Genomic DNA, 20,187 nt, shown 5'->3' with positions numbered 1-20,187 from the left:
TAATTTTGGCTTTGTGCTTTATTTCATTAAGTTGATCTTCAGTCTCTGATATCCTTTCTTCCACTTGATTGATTTGGCTATTGATACTTGTATATACTTCATGAAGTTTTCGTGCTGTGTTTTTCAGCTCCATCAGGTCATTTATGTTTTTCTCTAAACTGGTTATTCTAGTTAGCAGTTCGTGTAACCTTTTATCAATGTTCTTAGCTTCCTTGCATTGGGTTAGAACATGGTCCTTTAGCTCAGAGGAGTTTGTTATTACCCACCTCCTGAAGCCTACTTCTGTCAATTCATCAAACTCATTCTCTGTCCAGTTTTGTGCCCTTGTCAGAGAGGAGTTGTGATTATTTGGAGGAGAAGAAGCATTCTGGTTTTTGGAATTTTCAGCATTTTTGCGCTGGTTTTTCCTCATCTCTGTGGATTTATCTACCTTTGATCTTTGATGCTGATGGCCTTTGGATGGGGTTTTTGTGTGAGCATCCTTTTGGTTAATGTTGATGTTATTGCTTTCTGTTTGTTAGTTTTCCTTCTAAAAGTCAGGCCCCTCTTCTGCAGGTCTGCTGGAGTTTGCTAGAGGTCCTCTCCAGACCCTGTTTGCCTGGTATCACCAGCAGATGCTGCAGAACAGCAAAGATTGCTGCCTGCTCCTTCCTCTGGAAACTTCGTCCCAGAGGGGCACCCATCTGATGCCAGCCAGAGTTCTCCTGTATGAGGTGTCTGTTGACTCCTGCTGGGAGGTGTCTCCCAGTCAGAAGGCACGGGGGTCAGGGACCCACTTGAGGAGGCAGTCTGTCCCTAAGCAGAGCTTGAGCACTGTGCTGGGAGATCTGCTGCTCTCTTCAGAGTTGGCAGGCAGGAACATTTAAGTCTGCTGAAGCTGCACCCACAGCTGTCCCTTCCCCCAGGTGCTCTGTCCCAGGGAGATGGGAGTTTTATCTATAAGCCCCTGACTGGGGCTACTGCCTTTCTTTCAGAGATGGCCTGCCCAGTGAGGAGGAATCTAGAGAGGCAGTCTGGCCACAGCCATTTTTCTGCGCTGCAGTGAGTTCTGCACAGTCCGAACTTCCTGGCAGTTTCCTTAACACTGTGAGGGGAAAACCATGTACCCAAGTCTCGGCAATGGTGGATGCCCCTCCCCCCACCAAGCTCGATCATCCCAGGTCAACTTCAGACTGCTGTGCTGGCATTGAGAATTTCAAGCCAGTGGTTCTTACTGTGCTCTGTGGGAGTGGGACCCACTGACCAAGACCACTTCGCTCCCTGGCTTCAGCCCCCTTTGCGGGGAAGTGAACAGTTCTGTCTCTCTGGAGTACAAGAAAAAAACTCCTGCAGCTAGCTCAGTGTCTGCCCAAACAGCCACCTAGTTTTGTGCTTGAAACCCAGGGCCCTAGTGGTGTAGGCACACGAGGGAATCTCCTGGTCTGCAGGTTGCAAAAACTGTGGGAAAAGCATAGTATTTGGGCCAGATAGCACAGTCCCTCATGGCTTCCCTTGGCTAGGGGAGGGAGTTCCCTGGCCCCTTGTGCTTCCCAGGTGAGGCGCTGCCCCACCCTGCTTCTACTCACCCTCCATGGGCTGCACCCACTGTCTAACCAGTCCCGACGAGATTAACTGGGTACCTCAGTGGGAAATGCAGAAACCACCCACCTTCTGTGTTGGTCTTGCTGGGAGCTGCAGACCAGAGCTGTTCCTATTTGGGCATCTTGCCAGCTCCCACAAATCAATTTTAAAGACACAAACCCAACAGAGAAATGGGGAAAGACTTGAATAACCACTTCACAACAGAGGAAATCTATATGCCTTCTAAATGTATTAAAAAGAATGTTTAATCTCATAAAGCAGTTGCTTTGTGAGGTTGAAGTAAGGGGTAAAATCTTGAGTAGCTTTCCTATTTTTCGGATGTCTTGTTCATTGTTGAGGTTGTGGATGATACATCCGGAGCATATGAATAGTATGGCTTTAACGAAAGCATGGGATTAAATATACAGTGAGGTGACTTTACACACCCAGGATATTGGAAAAATCTTAGAAGCCTCATGACAAGTATTGGTGTGGACAGAAGAGGATGCATGTTATGTGATTTCATTCATATGAGATTGCAAAAGTGGCAAAACTAAACTATGTTGCTAAAAAATGCATTATTTAGTTGGTACAATCATTAAAAAGGAAAGGAAATCATCATCATAGATGTCAAGATGGTAGTCACTTTTGAGGATGGAGGGAGGGAGAGGTTTATCATCAGAGACACACAAGAAGGTTTTTGAGGTCCTGGTAATGTTCTGTTTTTTGCTTGGGTTGATTTGCTTATAACTAAACAGAAAGGGTAAATGATCAGTTATGTCAAATGTTATTCATAGGTCAGTTAAGATGAGGGTAAGACTTGGCCATTGAGTTCAGCGAAGTGGAGACTATTGTTGAAACATAGCACATTGTCTCAGTGAATGGTTGGGGAAAAGATCTTATTTGAATAGGCTCAGGAGACAGTGAGAGGAAAATTGGAGACTGTATGGCTCCAAAGAACTCTTTGGAGGAATTTTTATGTATAAAGGAGAAATGTGGTGAGAACTGGGAGTGAGGGGGGATGTAGAAAGCTTTATATAAAATAGACAGTATTAGGAGAATATAAAAATAAATTTTATGGAATGCGAAAAGCAATGGGGTGAAGGAAGGAAGATAACTCTATGTGTATTGGGTTGTATGGTTTTGTGGGGAGAGTGAAAATTTATAATACTTTGTAAAGAGAATTAACATTAAAACTATTTTCTAGTCTTAGAAATATGTGGTAGAATTACACATAACATTCATATCTGTCAATGAAAAGAATCATGGACAACATCCTGCTCAACACCACCTTGCAGAAAGAGAAAGCCAAAAGAGATTAAGTAGTTGTCTAAATTGTGCCGTTAATAATAATCGCAGACCAAAACAGAGTTCCTCCTGCCCTTTCAATCAGTGCTGTTTTTATAGTATTATCTATAATATGGCTTGCTTTTACATTTTTTTAGTCATTATGTTTTATAGTGGAGTTTATTTGGATATCTCAATTAGCTTTTGCTGCATAACAGACTACCCCAAAACTTAGTGGCTTAAAATAGTGATGCGTATTTCTCATGATTTCATGAGTTGGGCTCAGTTGGGACCATTCATGTGGCTGTAGTCATTGACAGCTCAACTGGAGCTGGAGGGGCTAAGATGGTCTCATTCATGTGTCTGGGGCCTTGCTGCTTTTTGTTGGCTTGGGCTCTCTTTATCACTCAGTAGTCTAGCGTGGACTTCCTTGCATGGTAGCAGGAGCATTCCAAGAGGGTAAAGATGGAAGTCTAGATCCCTAAACTTGGACAACATCACAGCCTTCACATTAAATTCATCAAAGCATATCATCAATCCAGTCCAAATTCAAGGGATGAGGCAACAGGCCCCACTTCTTAGGAGGTGCAAAATATCGTCATCATATTTTTTCCATCTGTCATAGATAATTACAAAGTATAATTTTAATCATTGAATTTACTTTTTTTTTTAAGAGACAGGATCTCACTCTGTCATCAAGGCTGGAGTGCAGTGGTGCTGCAATGATAACCCACTGCATCACTGCATCCTTGAACTCCTGGTCTCAAATTTATCTTCCCACCTCAGCCTCACGAGTGGCTAGGACTACTGGTGTGCACCACTACACCTGGCTAATTTTTAAAATTTTTTTATAGAGACAAGGTCTTACTATGTTGCCCAGGCTTGAGTTAATGTCTAATGTTAAGTTTTATTTAATATGGAGCTAAGAAACTGTTGATTCAGAGAATCTAACAATGTAGTTTTGGTCAATATATGAGAAATATAAAAATTTGAAAATAAAAAAGGTATTAAAAATTAAAGGAAAAAAGCTGTTTTCCAGATTTTATATCCTCTATGATGTAAAACAGGTAAAGAAATGCTTATTTTTAGAAAAAAAATTGGGTTAAAAAATGGGGGAGAAAATTCATCTTTGTTGCACAGAATGTTGACATAATTATTATTTTCTCAGATTGTTACTGTTAATTTGTTATCATAATCTTTGTTTTTTTGCATGTTACAGAATATAATAGAATGTAATGTGACTAAAAACAGTAGGAGCAATTAAGAGTTTCCCATGAATTAACTTACAATAATAATAAGAGCATATTGCCAGGCACTGTCCTAAATGCATGTTTACAATTTCACTTAATTTATTTGACAGCTATGTATATTCAGCACCTACTGTGATCTTTGCACTGTGTCAAGACTTGGGGCTATTACTCTGAATCAAATCGACATGGTTTCTGCATGTTGCCATACCCTAGATAGAAATCAGGGAAGGTTCTCTAAAGGAACTTTCTAAGCCAGGACCTGAAGGATGAGTAGAAGTTAGCTGAGGTGAGAGTGGGAAAGGGAGTAGGAAGTCCTCTGGGGACATGACAACGGCCTTGAAAGTATGTGAGTGAAAGGAACATTAAAATAATTGAAAAATATGTATAGTATACTAAAGCCTAATGTGAAAGGAATGAGGCAAGAAAGAAGTTGGGGAGGTTTCCAGGGGCCAGATCGCAAAGGGCTTTGTAAAATGTGTTGTTATAGAATCTGGATTTTATACCAAGGATCATGGGAAGCTATTGATAGGTTTAGAGAGAGATTTTGTTTGTCTCCTCAGACTGTGTTTTAGAAAAGTCACTGACTGCAGTGACTAGGAGGAGTGTAGCTGGGAAGAGGTAAAGGTTGACCTCGGGGTACCAACAATACCGGTCCTAGATAATGATATGAATTCAGTGATTATGGGAATGAAAAGAAGTATTTATTTATTTATTTATTTATTTATTTTGAGACGGAGTCTTGCTCTGTCCCCCAGGCTGGAGTGCAGTGGCGCAATCTCTAATGATATGAATTCAGTGATTATGGGAATGAAAAGAAGTATTTATTTATTTATTTATTTATTTATTTTGAGACGGAGTCTTGCTCTGTCCCCCAGGCTGGAGTGCAGTGGCGCAATCTCGGCTCACTGCAAGCTCCACCTCCCGGGGTTCACGCCATTCTCCTGCCTCAGCCTCCCGAGTAGCTGGGACTACAGGCGCCCGCCGACACGCCCGGCTAATTTTTTGTATTTTTAGTAGAGACGGGGTTTCACCGTGTTAGCCAGGATGGTCTCGATCTCCTGACCTCGTGATCCGCCCGCCTCGGCCTCCCAAAGTGCTGGGATTACAGGCTTGAGCCACCGCGCCCGGCCGAAAAGAAGTATTTAGAGATACTTATGAGGTAGATTTGGTGACTGGATGTGGAGTAGAGGGAGGAGCCCAAGACAACTGACTCTCAGATTTCCTACCTGGAGTGCTATTACTGAATAGGGGCCTAAGTGGAGGAACAGGTTTGAGAAGGAAAGTGTTCTTTTCCTAGACTTGCAACCAATTCCCAGTGAAAATCCTGGATCTCTTTGTATTATGTAGTATTTGAAATGACATTTTGTAAAAGTGACTCTTGTTTAGTAAAATTCAGTCAAATATAGCAATGCTGCCATAACCTGAATTTATACCTAGAAGCTGAAAGATTGTACTTTAGCATTTAGTGATCTGTTACTGTAGTTAATTTTATGAAACAATTTACTTACTGTTACTGTAGTTAATTTTATGAAACAATTTACTTACTGCTTAATTTTTAAAAATTACTTGAAGAGAATAATGGCTAAGAAGCCATATGTGAATACCTATCTTAAGCGTTTTATTAACGTATAAAGTAACTTTGTAACCAGTGTTTGTCCAACTTTTAAAAATAAAGTTCATTAAAATAACTTATAAAAAATATTATTTTTTGTCTTTCATGACTCTAGTAAGTAGAATGTTTACATTTATGCTAGAAATGAAAAAAATAAGTAGGATAACTACTTTAAAATAAGTCTGTCTTTCACCAGGTATGCACATATATCAAAACATCATGTTGTATGCTATAAATATATACAATTTTATCTGTGAATTTTACCTTAATAAAGTTGGGGCAGGGGAATGAAATATCTCTTATGTGTTCTTTACAAACTGAATATTCTATTACTTTGAATATTTTGTAAGTTTAAAAGTACTTTACAACCTACTTTTTTTTTCTTTTTTCTTAGGCACTACAAGGGCCCCCAGGGATGGGGAAGTACCAGGAGTGGATTATAATTTCATTTCCGTTGAACAGTTCAAAGCACTGGAAGAGAGTGGAGCATTGTTAGAAAGTGGGACATATGATGGTATGTCCCCAAATAACATCACTACCACCCAAAAAACTTCTGAACGACTGGAATTATTTCAGAGAGAATTTGACCAGTAAAGTACCACTTTTTGAAAAACTTTTTTTCTCTCTGTTTTTGAGAAAATTTTCTTTTGATGGGGAGATTTGTAATTTATTAATTAAAATGGGATTAAATAATAAGCAAAAAAATCCATCATATTTTAAAGTTGATTGTGAACAATATACTAAAAATCAGCCAAACTGGCCAGTTTATATATTTCATAGTAATTCACATTCATCATGTGAACTCAGTGAGTATTTGTTGATTGCATTCTATTTGTGGTTGGGAATTCAAAATCTGTACTCTAAAAAACTTGTATGTACCTTGACTACCCTGGAAAAAAGAGAATATAAAATTTGGGGAGAAAACAACAAAAACAGAATAATTGGTTTTCTTTTCATTTCTGTTTCCTCTACCCACTTGATTCCATTGATATTTGATATTTGAGATCAATTTCCATTTTTAAATGACTCTGTTAGATCTATTTTTCCCCTTATGTAACATACCCTTCCCTGGCAAGGTCATCCACTTCCACAGCACCCTACGCTATGGTCCATTATTGCTTTTTCATACTTTTATAGTTCCCTGTTTACAAGCTCTGTGATAGTAATGGTCATGTCTTTCTTACTTGATGTTATCTTCAGTGCCTAAAGATAGTGTTCAATAAATATCTAACCTGGAATTCAGCATATCTAAATATGCATTTGTGTTCTATCCAAAAGAGAAATTCTTCATCATTTCTCTCTTTAGCAGCACCGTGATCTCAGAACAGTGAAATCATTATTTACTTTCTCCTTTTTCTCACATTTCACATCCATTTGCCAAATCTCATCATTTCTTCTTTTGTAGCTGCATTCACAATACCCTTCTTTCACTTTCACCACCTCATTATAGGCCCACTAGAAGAGCTCATGTGTGGACTATTGCTGTTGATCTCATTTGTTCCAATTTCTTCCACCCTGCTCAATGCTACCATGCTAGTCTTCTTCAAGAGCAGCTTTATCATGTCTCTCTCCTATTTAGAACTTTCAATGATTTCCTTTCATCTGCTAAGTTTAACCTAACTACCTTTTCTGGGCTTAGCGCCCATGACTCATTCATTTGTTCATTCGTTTTATCCTGTTTCATTCATTAAACAACCATTTATTAAGTACCTACTATGTGCCAAGCACTAAAAGAGAATCTCGGAATACTGTAATGAACAAGATTAAAGTGCTTTTGAAGTTTTTTTGTTTTGTTTTGTTTTGTTTTGTTTTTAAGAAGCCCTCTCCCCTTAAATGATGAAGATACTCTACATTTTCTTCCATTAAATGTAAGAGCTTGGTATGGACGAAGTGGCATATTACATATTATTAATTGCTGTGTGCTCAATTCAAAGAAAATGCAAATTAAAATAGTTATACATTATTTCACATCCATAGATTGGCAACAATTTTACAGTCTGATAATTGCAAGAAATGGAAATTTCCATACACTGCTGGCAAGAGTATAAAATGGTATAGTCTTTTTGGAGAGCATTGTGGCAGTGGCTGGTAAATTTGAAGATATACATAACTCTGACCTAGCAGTGCCCCTCTCTAGACATCTACCCAAGAAAAACTGCTGCCCATATGCATATGTAGACACATATGGGAATATTTGTTATAGTGTGAAACAGTGACAGAATGGAAACAACTCTCCTTTAGTAGAATGAATAACATACATTTTAATTTGTTCATAAAAATGATCTGCTATACAGCAGTTCAATGTACTAGATTTATAGGTATCAACATTAATAAGTCTTAAGAGACATAAAAAGTATAAAATTATATAAAGGTATAAAATTGTATGAAAAGAAAGTTACAAAAGGATATGTACATTATACTATTTATGAAAAAATATGTGAAATATTAGGAAAATACTCTGTGAAGCTTTTATGAAAACAATAGTATTTACGTGGTATAGATGCATATATACATATCCTAGATGTATATTCAGGAGGAAAGACACATATCAACTTCAGGACAGTCAGGGAGGGAGTGGCTATAGGGACAGGAAGTTAGGGCTTTAATTGTAGATGTGACCATATACATATATATCCTTAAAGAGAAAAAAAAGGGAGATTTGAAAGCAATCTAGCAATAATATCTAGATGATGTGTATATAAATAAATACATGTACATATACTTATATAAGTAAATTTTATAAATAGATATTTCTAATACTATTCTGATACTACAGTCTGTAATTTTATATACGTTTGAAATATTGAATAGTTGGCAGTTCTGTAAAAATGAAAAAGACTTCAGAAAATAAAAAAAACTTCAAAACAGCTCTAAAACAATGAAAAACTTTGTCAGTAACTATAGTTAGGGTTCACAAACCTTGGAATTGTTTACTGTATCTGAAAACTTGGTATTTACCAACATCTCAAGAAAAAATAGTTCTAATTTATTTTATTTATTTATTATTTATTTATTTTTATTATTATTATACTTTAAGTTCTAGGGTACATGTGCACAACATGCAGGTTTGTTACATATGTATACATGTGCCATGTTGGCGTGCTGCACCCATTAACTCATCATTTACATTACGTATATCTCCTAATGCTATCCCTCCCCCCAGATCTAATTTATTTATAAACAATGCTAGTTTTTTTTTTAATCTAAGCCCCATAATTATCTTTTTAAACAAGGAAACTGCCCAAAATTATTATGAAGTCCTAAAATCTTTTCAGTGATTATGGATGGCAGTCATCATATCCTGCATTTTTATATTTTCCCCTTAGAAAAAGGTTAAACTTTCTCGAGTTAGATAATAATTACCAAGAATTCTCAGTAAGATGTGTTTCTAGTAGTACTACTACCTTATTTAGAAAAAGTGGACTTTTTATTTCTGTCATGGTATATCCAGTTTCTTTGATACTGTGATTAATGGGCATAATTCAGGAAAAATAGAGACCCTCGAACCTCCTAATCTCCAGCCAAATCTCTGTTTGGTGTATTTCTGTGCCAGCTGCCCCAGAAAAGCGTGACTGGCTTTTTCATTGGTTCTTTGCTTTACTTCTGAGCTAGAAAGTTTGCAGAAAGTTTAGTCTGTTTTCATACAAATCTTTGCATCCATCTGTACGACTGGAGTAACTCCATTTCAAATATGGATTTGGAAACAAGGGAGTAGGTGAGTAGGGAGAGATGTCATTGAAAAGTTTTTTAGTTTGATTTTATTGTTTTGTCTTCATTATTTTAATGACAATTACTGCTGAAAGTCAAACTTCCAAAGAATTCATGTTAAATGTTTTCCCCCTCAAAACATGAACAATTTAAGGTAAACTATGTACTATCTAGATTTGTCTCAGCATTATGGGAAAGAACCTATGCTATTTTCCATCTATGAAAAAACAGTCAATTATCTACCTCATTAATTTACCTTAGGTGAATGAGCATCTTAATTACTTCCTTAGGAGCTAAGGAATTTGATTAGAAAATATGATTTTAGAAAAATCATGAGTATTTTACTCTCTAATCATATGTATATTTTTCTAACATTAGCATAATGATTAATAGAATGTCAAAAGTAGTAGGAACCACAGACTGTTAATGTGGCTAGACGTGTTGAGTGCTTTCCCATATTATTTGGCGGCCTAGTGGGAACTGCATGACAAATTGAGAAGATACTCAATGGTTTTCATTCTTTTCTGGAACATTTATTTTTACTGCAAAAATTACAGATTCTCAAGAGAAAATTGAAGTATTTCTTGCTTTCCTGAGAGTAAGCCAATACTGAATTATCCTGCTAATGTCTCTATTTGTTCAATAAATTGTCAGATAAAATAATAGAATGCTCAGAAAAACTTTTAAAAATTATCCTTACATAAACAGCCTACATTTTTATACGATCTGGTTAGTTCTTAACTTAACCTTTACCCACATACTTCCTCATTTTACCAAAATAGTTCATTATGTTACACATTAGAACAAAATTATTTCAGTTAGTTTTATCCTCATTTACCCCCACCTTTTATGCCAATTAGTCTTACATGACAGCATCAATGCATTTAAATTCACAAATTATGACCTAATTCAGAACCCATGTAAGGCAATCCCTGTAGGAATGAATAATCTACTTACACACAGTCAACCTCCTGGCCTTAAACACCTTAAACAAATAGTATTAAGATATTAGATAATATATGGTGAAGAGCACTTGAGAAATTAGTTCTTTCCCCTATTTTTGCTCTCCTCCTAAGATGAGTGCTTTGAGTGCTTTGGCCTCCTTTTGGCCAATGGTAGATATTTCAATTTTTTTTTTTTTTTTTTTTTGAGGCAGAGTCTCACTCTGTTGCCCAGGCTGGAGTGTAGTGGCACAATCGCAGCTCATTGGCACCTCTGTCTCCTAGATTCAAGTGATTTTCCTGCCTCAGTCTCCCGAGTAACTGAGATTCACAGGCATGTGCCACCATACCTGGCTAATTTTTGTATTTTTAGTAGAGATGGGTTTCGCCATGTTGGCCAAGCTGATCTCAAACTCCTGACCTCAGATGATTCGCCCATCTCGACCTCCCGAAGTGCTGGGATTACAGGTGTGAGCCACCATGCCCACCCCTATGGTAGATATTTCAAAACTTCTTTGTGAAAAACAGGGCAGAGACATACACTAGGTCAAATTGCTCTGACTCTCACTTCAACATTAGTAATTTCAGCTGCTATTTTATTCACTTCAGGAAACTTCTATGGAACTCCCAAGCCTCCAGCAGAACCCAGCCCTTTTCAGCCAGATCCAGTTGATCAAGTCCTCTTTGATAATGAGTTTGATGCAGAATCTCAAAGAAAACGAACTACGTCTGTCAGCAAGATGGAAAGAATGGATAGCTCTCTTCCTGAAGAGGAAGAAGATGAGGACAAGGAAGCTATTAATGGCAGTGGAAACGCAGGTTTGTAAATAGATGAACAACTTCTAACTGATCTTCTAGATTGATTTTACTATTACGTTGAATTAAAAGCACTAAAATTTTTTACAAAGCATATGGAGAGCAAGTGATGGGATTTTAATTTTTTTGTAAAGGTTGTATGTGGAGCAAAGTGTATTTCTGTAGACCATCCTATAAGCTAAAGTGAGTTGTTCCAATTTGGATAAATCAATGATAAGCTATCATTAGTAATAAAATATATGCCATTACCCTGCTGTTTAAAATATTTGAGATTGGCCTCTGATGTTGCAATATGGGAGTCTTGTTGGCCTATGTCTTACTTTACAGGATGTAAACAATATATGGATGTTTTAGAATGTAGACTTCAGCCTAAACAAAGTAAATAGGGTTTGAAAGTATGCTGATAAAAATTATCTAAAAGATTGGTTTATAATATTTTGAATTTAAATTTTGGATTCACTCTAAGAAAAATTTCAAATATGAGACCCTTCATTAAATATAAAACCAACAGAAATTCAGTGGTGAAGAATCTGCTCCTTTTGAGTAGCCCTAATTAATGTGGTGATTGCTTAGAGGGTTATTAGACTTATAACTGAGAGTATAACTAGGAAACCATAGAATCACAGCTGAGCTTATTCAATGATATTCATTGCAAAAATTCCATTCAGAACACTAGAATGTAAATTTCATAGGTTTGGAGTTTTGCTTTTTTTGTTTACTGTTCTATCCCTTCCATCAAAAACAGTGCCTGGCATGTAATAGGAACTAAAATCCTCAAATTTGCAGAACACATTTCCGTATAATTTTTCCAAAGCACCCTAATCTTTTTCTTCATCAATTATTAAAATTTGATATGTATATTTATTGAGTTAATACATTCATTGTTTATGTCCCACTCCAGAGTGTGAGTTCTGTTTTATAGTCCTATCTTTCACATAATATGTTTAATGTTAAATGGATTACCCCAATGTATTTAAATGTAAATACTAAAAACAGGTTTTAAAAGGTTTAGGTGAATTCACATCTAATTTTTAGGAGTTCCTAAGGGAAATCATCACACCGTAGAGCCTTTTAATGTTGATATCAGCTTTGCTATCCCACAAAATTAAGTCTGTAACATTTAAAAATGCTAAACAGTAGGATTGGAGACCATGAATCTTTCCCAATATGGGAATTTATATGTTCTTGATTTAAGGGAAAAGAAAATGTGCTTTTTTTACTTCCTAATACAGAGGCTTTAAGTGATCACTGCAGTTCTTTTAGAGGTAAACTTGTTTGTAATCTCTATAGTTTATGCTTCATGTAAGTCAGTTGTTAAACTGATGTTATATACTCTTTGATGTTAATATTTAAAGTGAATATATCCAAGGGTGTGTGGGAGGCAGTTCGTATACTACCTCTTATGTATAGATACCATAGGACACTTACATTGAATTACATATTTCTTTGTAATAGGAAATATACAGGACATTTAAGTGAAAAAATACAAAGCACCTGCCTACAAACAGAATTCACCTTCTGAATAAGTATGAACTGTAGTTGTTAGTTAACCAATCAAAGTTGGGGAAATATGCTTTGTATGTTGCTTTTGTTGTTTTTTTTTTTGTTTGTTTGTTTTGAGACAGAGTCTCCCTCTGTTGCTCAAGCAGGGGTGCAGTGGTGCGATCTTGGCTCACTGCAATCTCTGTCTCCTGGGCTCACGCAATTCTCATGTCTCAGCCTCCTAAGTAGCTGGGATTACAGGCATGTGCCACCCTGCCCAGATAATTTTTGTATTTTTAGTAGAGACAGGGTTTCACCATGCTGGCCAGGCTGGTCTCAAACTCCTGGCCTCTGGTGATCTGCCTGCTTTGACCTCCCAGAGTGCTGGGATTACAGGCGTGAGCCACCGTGCCCAGCCTGTGTACCGCTTTTGAATCCCTGCCTTGAAATGTCAGAAAATTGTTCAGGAGTGGAAATGAGGAGAGGATAGGTAGAGGTTTATTTGTGCACACCAGTATGTTTATTATTTTATATCTTGCTGAAGAAATAACCCAAAAGAATGTTAAAATGGCCATGTACAATAACATATGTTATGTAATAATTATATTTTTTTCTAAGAAATGGTTTTATATAAAGAACATCTTCCCAAGTCATTGGCTATTAAGCAAACTCCTTTATTCAATTGCTTGGAACTATATTAAGAAAAGTATTATAGATTATGTACTTGGTTTTACTTTTCTTCAACATGGTTATTTCCCAAGAATGTAACTCCTTTCCAGATTGATTTGTACATTAGGTACCTTTTAATTTCTATCATTTTTTCTGCATACAAAATAAATCATGTGTTTGATTCATTTATTTATTCAACAGATATGTAGTGAGCACTTACTAGAATACTAAATGCCATTGTGCTAAATGCTAGAAATAAAGCAGTGAACAAAACGGACAAAAACCTGTCATGAACTATACTTTCTGGTGGGAGAGACAGAAGTGGCCAACTTAAATGAATAACATACATGGTGTGTTAGATGGTGCTACAGAGAAAAACGAAGCAGAGCAGGAGGTGGTAAGATGTGATGGTCAAGGTTTGCAATTTTAGATAGTGTGGAAGAAAAGACTTGAAAAAATTGAGTGAGTAAACTCAGGATATCTGGGAGAAGAGCATTCTAGACAGACAGAACTGGAGGTACAAATGCCCAGAGATGGGAACATACCTAGAATATTCAGGCAATAGCAAGGAAACCAGAGTGGTTGGATACAATGTGGACAATGCATTCTATGTGGTTGGAGCAGAGTGATGGAAGGCAATAGAATAGAATAGTAACCAATAAGATCATTTAGATAATGATGGGTATGAGGAGGGAAGAATGCATATAATAGAGTATCTTGTAGGTCATTGGAAGAATTTTGGTTTTTATTCTGAAATGAGAAACAATTATGGGGTTTTGATTCAAAGAGTAACATGGTACAACAGTTTTTAACAGGCTCATTCTGACTACTGTATTGCGAATAGGCAAAAGGAGGACATGGGCAAAATAGGGACACCAGTTAGGAGGTTATTGAATGTGCAAGGAAGAAAGTGATCAGATGCTGCTGCTAACTCAAGTAGGATGGAACTGAGAAATGATCATTGGATTTAGCAATGTAGAAGTTATTGATGACCTCGATAAGAATAGTTTAATGATAGGAATTCAAAAGCCTTGTTGGAGTAAGGGCCAGAGAGAACTGGAAGACTGGAACTGGAGGTAGCAAATATAAACTGTTTCAAGGTGGTTTGGTGTAAAGAGGAGAGAAGTAGGTTGGCTGCCAAGGGGTAAAGAGAATTATTTTCTTTTTACTGAACTGGGAACATGTTTTTATGTGGATGGATATGATCTAATAGATAGAGAAGATTGGTGATGCAGGAAGGAGAGTGAAAGAGTTGCTGTAGGCAAGAGAGGATGGGATATAATTTATAATTGGAGGGTTAGCCCTAGCTAGGAGTACAAACAGTTCTTCCATAGTAACAGATGGTGGAGTCAATGGGCACAGTTGCTGTGTAGATGTGATGGTGGGAGTTTGTGGAAGTTTTCTTCTGCTTGCTTCTATTTTGTTAGTGAAATAAGACACAAGGTCATCAAATGAGATGAGGGATAAGGGAAAAGTAGTGGATGGTTTAAAGAGAAAGAAGGTATGAAATAATTATCTTGTAGAATGTCAGAGTGAATCAACTAAAGAAATGTGCTGTGATCATCATGTATCATTAAATGCCCACTTAAGGTTAATGATCATGAATTTAAAGTAAACTTGTCAACATTGCCTATATTCAGCTGCATATGCTGACATGGAGTAGGTGGAGAGTAGGATTTAAGCAGAGTTCTGATTTAGCCAGGCAGTGTTATAAAGTAAGGTTAGGGCAAAGGAATCAGGAATATTTACAAGGGAATAATTAGCGTGGTTCATCATGGAATTTAAGTTGGGTTAGCAGGGCAATGGGGAAATGGGTAGAGGATAAAGAATAGTGAAAGGTAGTAAATAGTAGGGCATGGTTAGATAAAGAATGGTTGGAGTTGAAATACTATAGAGAAGGATATCTAAGGATATATAAGATCTCTCTCAGATTCTCTGAATCTGAGCCATTGCCTGCAATTTGAAGTTGTTATAGTGATGTTACATAGCGTCGTTTAAGTTTTAGAAACAAGTTTTAAGTACACGAATTGTGAACTCCCTAGACAGAACCCAAATTTTAGTATTCTTACCTACATTATGGGCTTTGGGACTCTAAAAGGATTTTAATATTACTAAACAGAATTATATTTAACAACAGGAACTCTATTGAGTGTAATTTTTAAAAATTACTATTATTTAAAGGCCAGTGTTAAATGTCTACAAGGCAGCTTAGTATAGCAGGTAAGAGCATGGACCACTTAGATTCAATTCATGGCTTTGCTGTTTATTGGCAGTGTAATTTTGACTAAGTTAACTTAACCTCTCTGTGCCTTAGTTTTCTCAGTCTATAAAACAGGGAGATTAATAATAGATACTCACGGGGTTGCTGTGATGATTATGAGTTAACATATAGAAAGCATTTAAAACAGAGCCTGACACATAAAAGGACTACATTAGTGCTGCTGTAGCTGCTGTGGCTTATTAGGATTTATACTGAATTAATTCTAGTGTTGTTTTTTGCTTCTTTCCCAGACTAGCATCAGAGGTGCTATACAGAGTTAATTGTCAATTACTAGGGGAAAAGAGTTGAATATGTTGGTTATTTTAAAATTTATAGCAGAATGTGGACATAATAGACAAGAAATTTGCAATATTTATGTATTTGGAATTTTTTTAGAAATGAAAGGTGCTGTTTGAAGAAGAATATAACTTTACCTACTTTTCACACTGTTCTGTTTTGAACAATGGCAGAAAACAGAGAAAGGCATTCTGAGTCATCTGACTGGATGAAGACTGTTCCAAGTTACAACCAAACAAATAGCTCCATGGACTTTAGAAATTATATGATGAGGGATGAGACTCTGGAACCACTGCCTAAAAACTGGGAAATGGCCTACACTGACACAGGGATGATCTACTTCATTGAGTAAGCAAACGTCTCTATCTCTTCTAATGTGCCCTAACACCTTGAGGATTGTCTAAGATTTTTTTAAACCTCATTTTGGACACATACCTTTTTCAGAAGACTCATTTTTTTTTCTTTCTTTAAAAATATTTTTCATAAAACTGACAGTTGATTTTTAATCAGATTTAATCTGACGCTTCATTTTTATTTGACTTGGATAAAGGAATAGTGTATTTGACTTCTGGTTTTATAAGAGCAGGAGGATTAAAAACAGTTCACAAATGGGGAAAAATGTAAAGAATAAAGGATATTTTGCTTTGCTTTTTAAAAAGCTTTTAGGTAGATTGTCCAGCTTAATGAGGATTTCAAGAATTGTCATCATGAGTAGGAGCATATTATTATCCAAATTAAATATTTTCAGTCCTAGAGTTTGAGTTTGATGTGTTCAGGCAATATAGTTGAATGATGTAGGAAGAAAATATCACTGATCATCAGAGTAATTGGTACAAATTTAAGTTCACAAAAAACACTATTTTTATGGAAAAGCACTATTAATATAATATATAGAGATACTGATTACCATATGTATTAGATCAACCTAAAATTGTATGTTGTTTGTACTAGAGAATAATATTATGCAAATAATTATTGGAAGTTTTATCATGAAGAACTTTTATATTCTCATGTAACCGTAATTCTCATCATAAAGTAATTTGCCCAAAGGTAGAATATTAATATAGTAAAGTTACAGAATATAACAATTAAATAATGGTTAAAATATTTGGGTCTAGGCACTATACTCAAAGAACATATTCTCAGAAATGAATTTGGAGTGGGGGTCTTGAATCTGTTTCCTCAGATGGTCCCAATTCCATACCCTTCCAAAAGAGTGAGCGTCTTGCTATACCAAATAGGATTCTAGTTTTTAAAAGACATGGATCTTTGGATGTGTAGTGTTCTTTTTCCAATGAAAAGAAATATCCATAGGGGCTATTCCCAAAACATAAGAACTAAAGTCTATAGACCTATATGAACATTATTTTCTTACAGTTGCATTTTTCAACAGCAGCAGTAATACAGATCAACCATATTGGTTATACCAAATGTTGGGTAAAATTGTAGCAAATTGCCTACATCTGCTGATTTAGCAATAAACTTCTGGATCATGGGAACCTAAGTTAAGCTTTTCTCAAGTAGCAGTTTTTAGTTGGGTTTAGCAAGGTTTTTTCATGTTGTTGTTGTTGTTATTGTTGTTTCCTAACAATCTATGTGGCTCCCAGGTCCCTGAGTTCTCATCCCTTTCATTTTCTAAAATTTTTTTTTAAGCAAAATCTTTTAAGTTTGGGGAGATTATTTCTCTAATACATGAGTAATATAGACTTTCTAGAAATAATCTCAATTTTTTCTACAGAAATTAGCTATTATTCAGCATATTAAAAAGTGTTTTGGCCGGGCACGGTGGCTCACACCTGTATTCCCAGCACTTTGGGAGGCCGAGGCGGGTGGATCATGAGGTCAGGAGAGCGAGACCATCCTGGCTAACACGGTGAAACTCCGTCTCTACTAAAAATGCAAAAAATTAGTTGGGCGTGGTGGCGGGCATCTGTAGTCCCAGCTACTTGGGAGGCTGAGGCAGGAGAATGGTGTGAACCTGAGAGGCGGAGCTTGCAGTGAGCTGAGATCGGTCCGCTGCACTCCAGCCTCTGTGACAGAGCGAGACTCCGTCTCAAAAAAAAAAAAAAAGTTTCTATCACACATTCTACCAGCTAGTATTATACCTGGCAATGGCTGCATAGCTCTGCAAGTAGCTCAGCAGTTACAAAAAGTATAGAAGATGTGTGAGTAATTCCCTGAAACCTTATTGGCTTCATTTTCTAAGAGTGGTCAAGGTACAGATTAGTGAGTTTATTTCATGTTAAACACACTCAGGAAATATAACTTGTTTACATTCATTGTTACTAATTAATAACAGTTAATTACTTCAGTTAAGTATGACATGGTATTCCAATAATAACTTTAGGCAAGAGAATCACTTGAGCCCAGGAGTTCAAGAGCAGCCTAGGCAACATAGCCAGGCCTCTCTCTACAAAAAAAATTTTTTCAGTTGTTAGGCATGGTGGCACATGCCTGTAGTCACAGCTACTTGGGAGCCTGAAGCAGGAGGATCACTTGAGCCCAGGAAGTCAAGGCTGCAGTGAGCTGTGATCATGCCACTGCACTCCAACTTGTGCAACAGAGCAAGACTCTGTCTCAAAATAATAATAATAACAATAACTTTAATTTACATTTTATTCCTTTCCTATGTATTTTCTTCCATGACTTTTTCTTTCTTTAATATCCTTGTATTTCAGATATTTAAACTAACACTGTTTGTCCACTAAGCAGTGAGATAGTTTCGTTTGGGCATTAGTATCTGCTGCATGGTGACCTGGTCTGAAATTAACTGACTGTGACATATAATGAAATTAAACAGATACTGCTCTCTAAAATCATCTTTGGCCTATATCATACAATGAAGCAGGGGCAGGATATTTTTATTCCTCCCTTTTTTCCTGTGTGGATCAAGCTGATGAAAACTTAGTTTTGCAGAGCAGAGTTTAACTATACCTGTTGCTTTTACTTGCATGTGGCAGAAACAGCCACTTTAAAACTCTTTGTTTTATTTTATTCTATTTTATTTTAAAGAGTCCCTGAGGGCAGGAGCTCTGTCTGATGTTTATTTATCTTTATATTCCAGCTCCCCGCACAGTACCTACGTATCACAGGCACACAAGAAACATAGTAATTTTGAAGGGAAGGAGGAAGGAGTTCAGCCAGTGAGCAAACAAGGTTTTCAGTGCAGTATTGTTGGCTAGATAATGCACAGTATGTGGCTATGCGCCCACCTTTTGAAACATTTTTAACTGCTTAAATAGTGTCTGTTATTCCATACTTGGCATTTTAGGCCTTCTTTAAAGTCTCTTGATTCTCAAGTTAGTGCCTCTAGCATTACCATTCCTTTATGGAAATTTTGAAGTAGACTGAGAACAATAGGGTTAATGAATGAATCTGAGGAATACAAATGGAGCCTGTCGGAAATTAATGTTCAAACATCATATGCCTTTTAGTCACTTTTAATCTTTACTTTTGAAATAATTTTCTCCTCCTTTATTTTACTGTTTCTAATTAAAATCTTTATTCTACAGCCACAATACCAAGACAACCACCTGGTTGGATCCTCGTCTTTGTAAGAAAGCCAAAGCCCCTGAAGACTGTGAAGATGGAGGTAGAGATTCAGAAACTTATTCTATCATACTTATTCTCTTAATCCTTTCTTGCTGTTTTTGCTCAGATAATGGGTTTTCCAAAACCCTAAACAAACCATAGTGTACACAAGCGAAAAAGCAGTGGGTGGATATCATAATCAATGGACTGTGGTAATTATATCATTAAATCTAACTTTATGAGAGATTTCATTTCTTTTTCAGGATTACATAACTCTATATATAAACAATAACAACAATAAAATACATTTGCCCTTTTGTTGATATCTGTCCTGAAGACAGACTTTTAAAATTCTAAATAAATATTTAAAAATTAGGCACATCCTCAACCATAAGCTAGGTTTATCATGTCTTTTGAAGTTTTTAAAGTATATTTAATTTAGTATACATTACAGTAGATATGCAAGTATCTATAGCTATTCCTTAGCCATTTACAGCAGCAGTAGAAATTCAATGAAAGTCTTTAATATAGGCCCCTACACATATACACACTTACTTTTTACTGCTTAAAGGAAAAATTATTTCTCTAAGAATCATCAGATAATAGCACTTATCTGTCTTATGTATTATAGGTTATATTTAACCGTATAGTTTTGAGCTGGGTGTGGTGGCACATACCTGTAGTCCTAAAGCTATATGGGGAGCTGAAATGGGAGGATTGCTTGAGCTCAAGAGTTTCAGATCACAGTGAGCTGTGGTCATGCTACTGCACTCC

At 36.5% G+C, this 20,187-nt stretch overlaps 1 protein-coding gene across 5 annotated transcripts in view; it reads left to right on the top strand.

Moving 5' to 3' along the window:
• MAGI3 (membrane associated guanylate kinase, WW and PDZ domain containing 3) overlaps positions 1 to 20,187 on the top strand; it is a 286,956-nt gene that overhangs the window by 185,402 nt on the left and 81,367 nt on the right. For all 5 annotated transcript variants that reach the window (XM_003267996.4, XM_030824809.1, XM_003267997.4 and 2 more), the window contains exons 3-6: positions 6,104 to 6,223; positions 10,968 to 11,177; positions 16,056 to 16,230; positions 19,395 to 19,474. In XM_003267996.4, the coding sequence (XP_003268044.1) occupies positions 6,104 to 6,223; positions 10,968 to 11,177; positions 16,056 to 16,230; positions 19,395 to 19,474 (585 nt within the window). The remainder of the gene's footprint in view (positions 1 to 6,103; positions 6,224 to 10,967; positions 11,178 to 16,055; positions 16,231 to 19,394; positions 19,475 to 20,187) is intronic.

This window comes from Nomascus leucogenys, chromosome 12 (genome assembly GCF_006542625.1).
Source record: "Nomascus leucogenys isolate Asia chromosome 12, Asia_NLE_v1, whole genome shotgun sequence".
Taxonomy (NCBI): domain Eukaryota; kingdom Metazoa; phylum Chordata; class Mammalia; order Primates; family Hylobatidae; genus Nomascus; species Nomascus leucogenys.
Note: the sequence above shows the minus strand (reverse complement) of the source record. Positions and strands in the feature narration are given on the sequence as shown.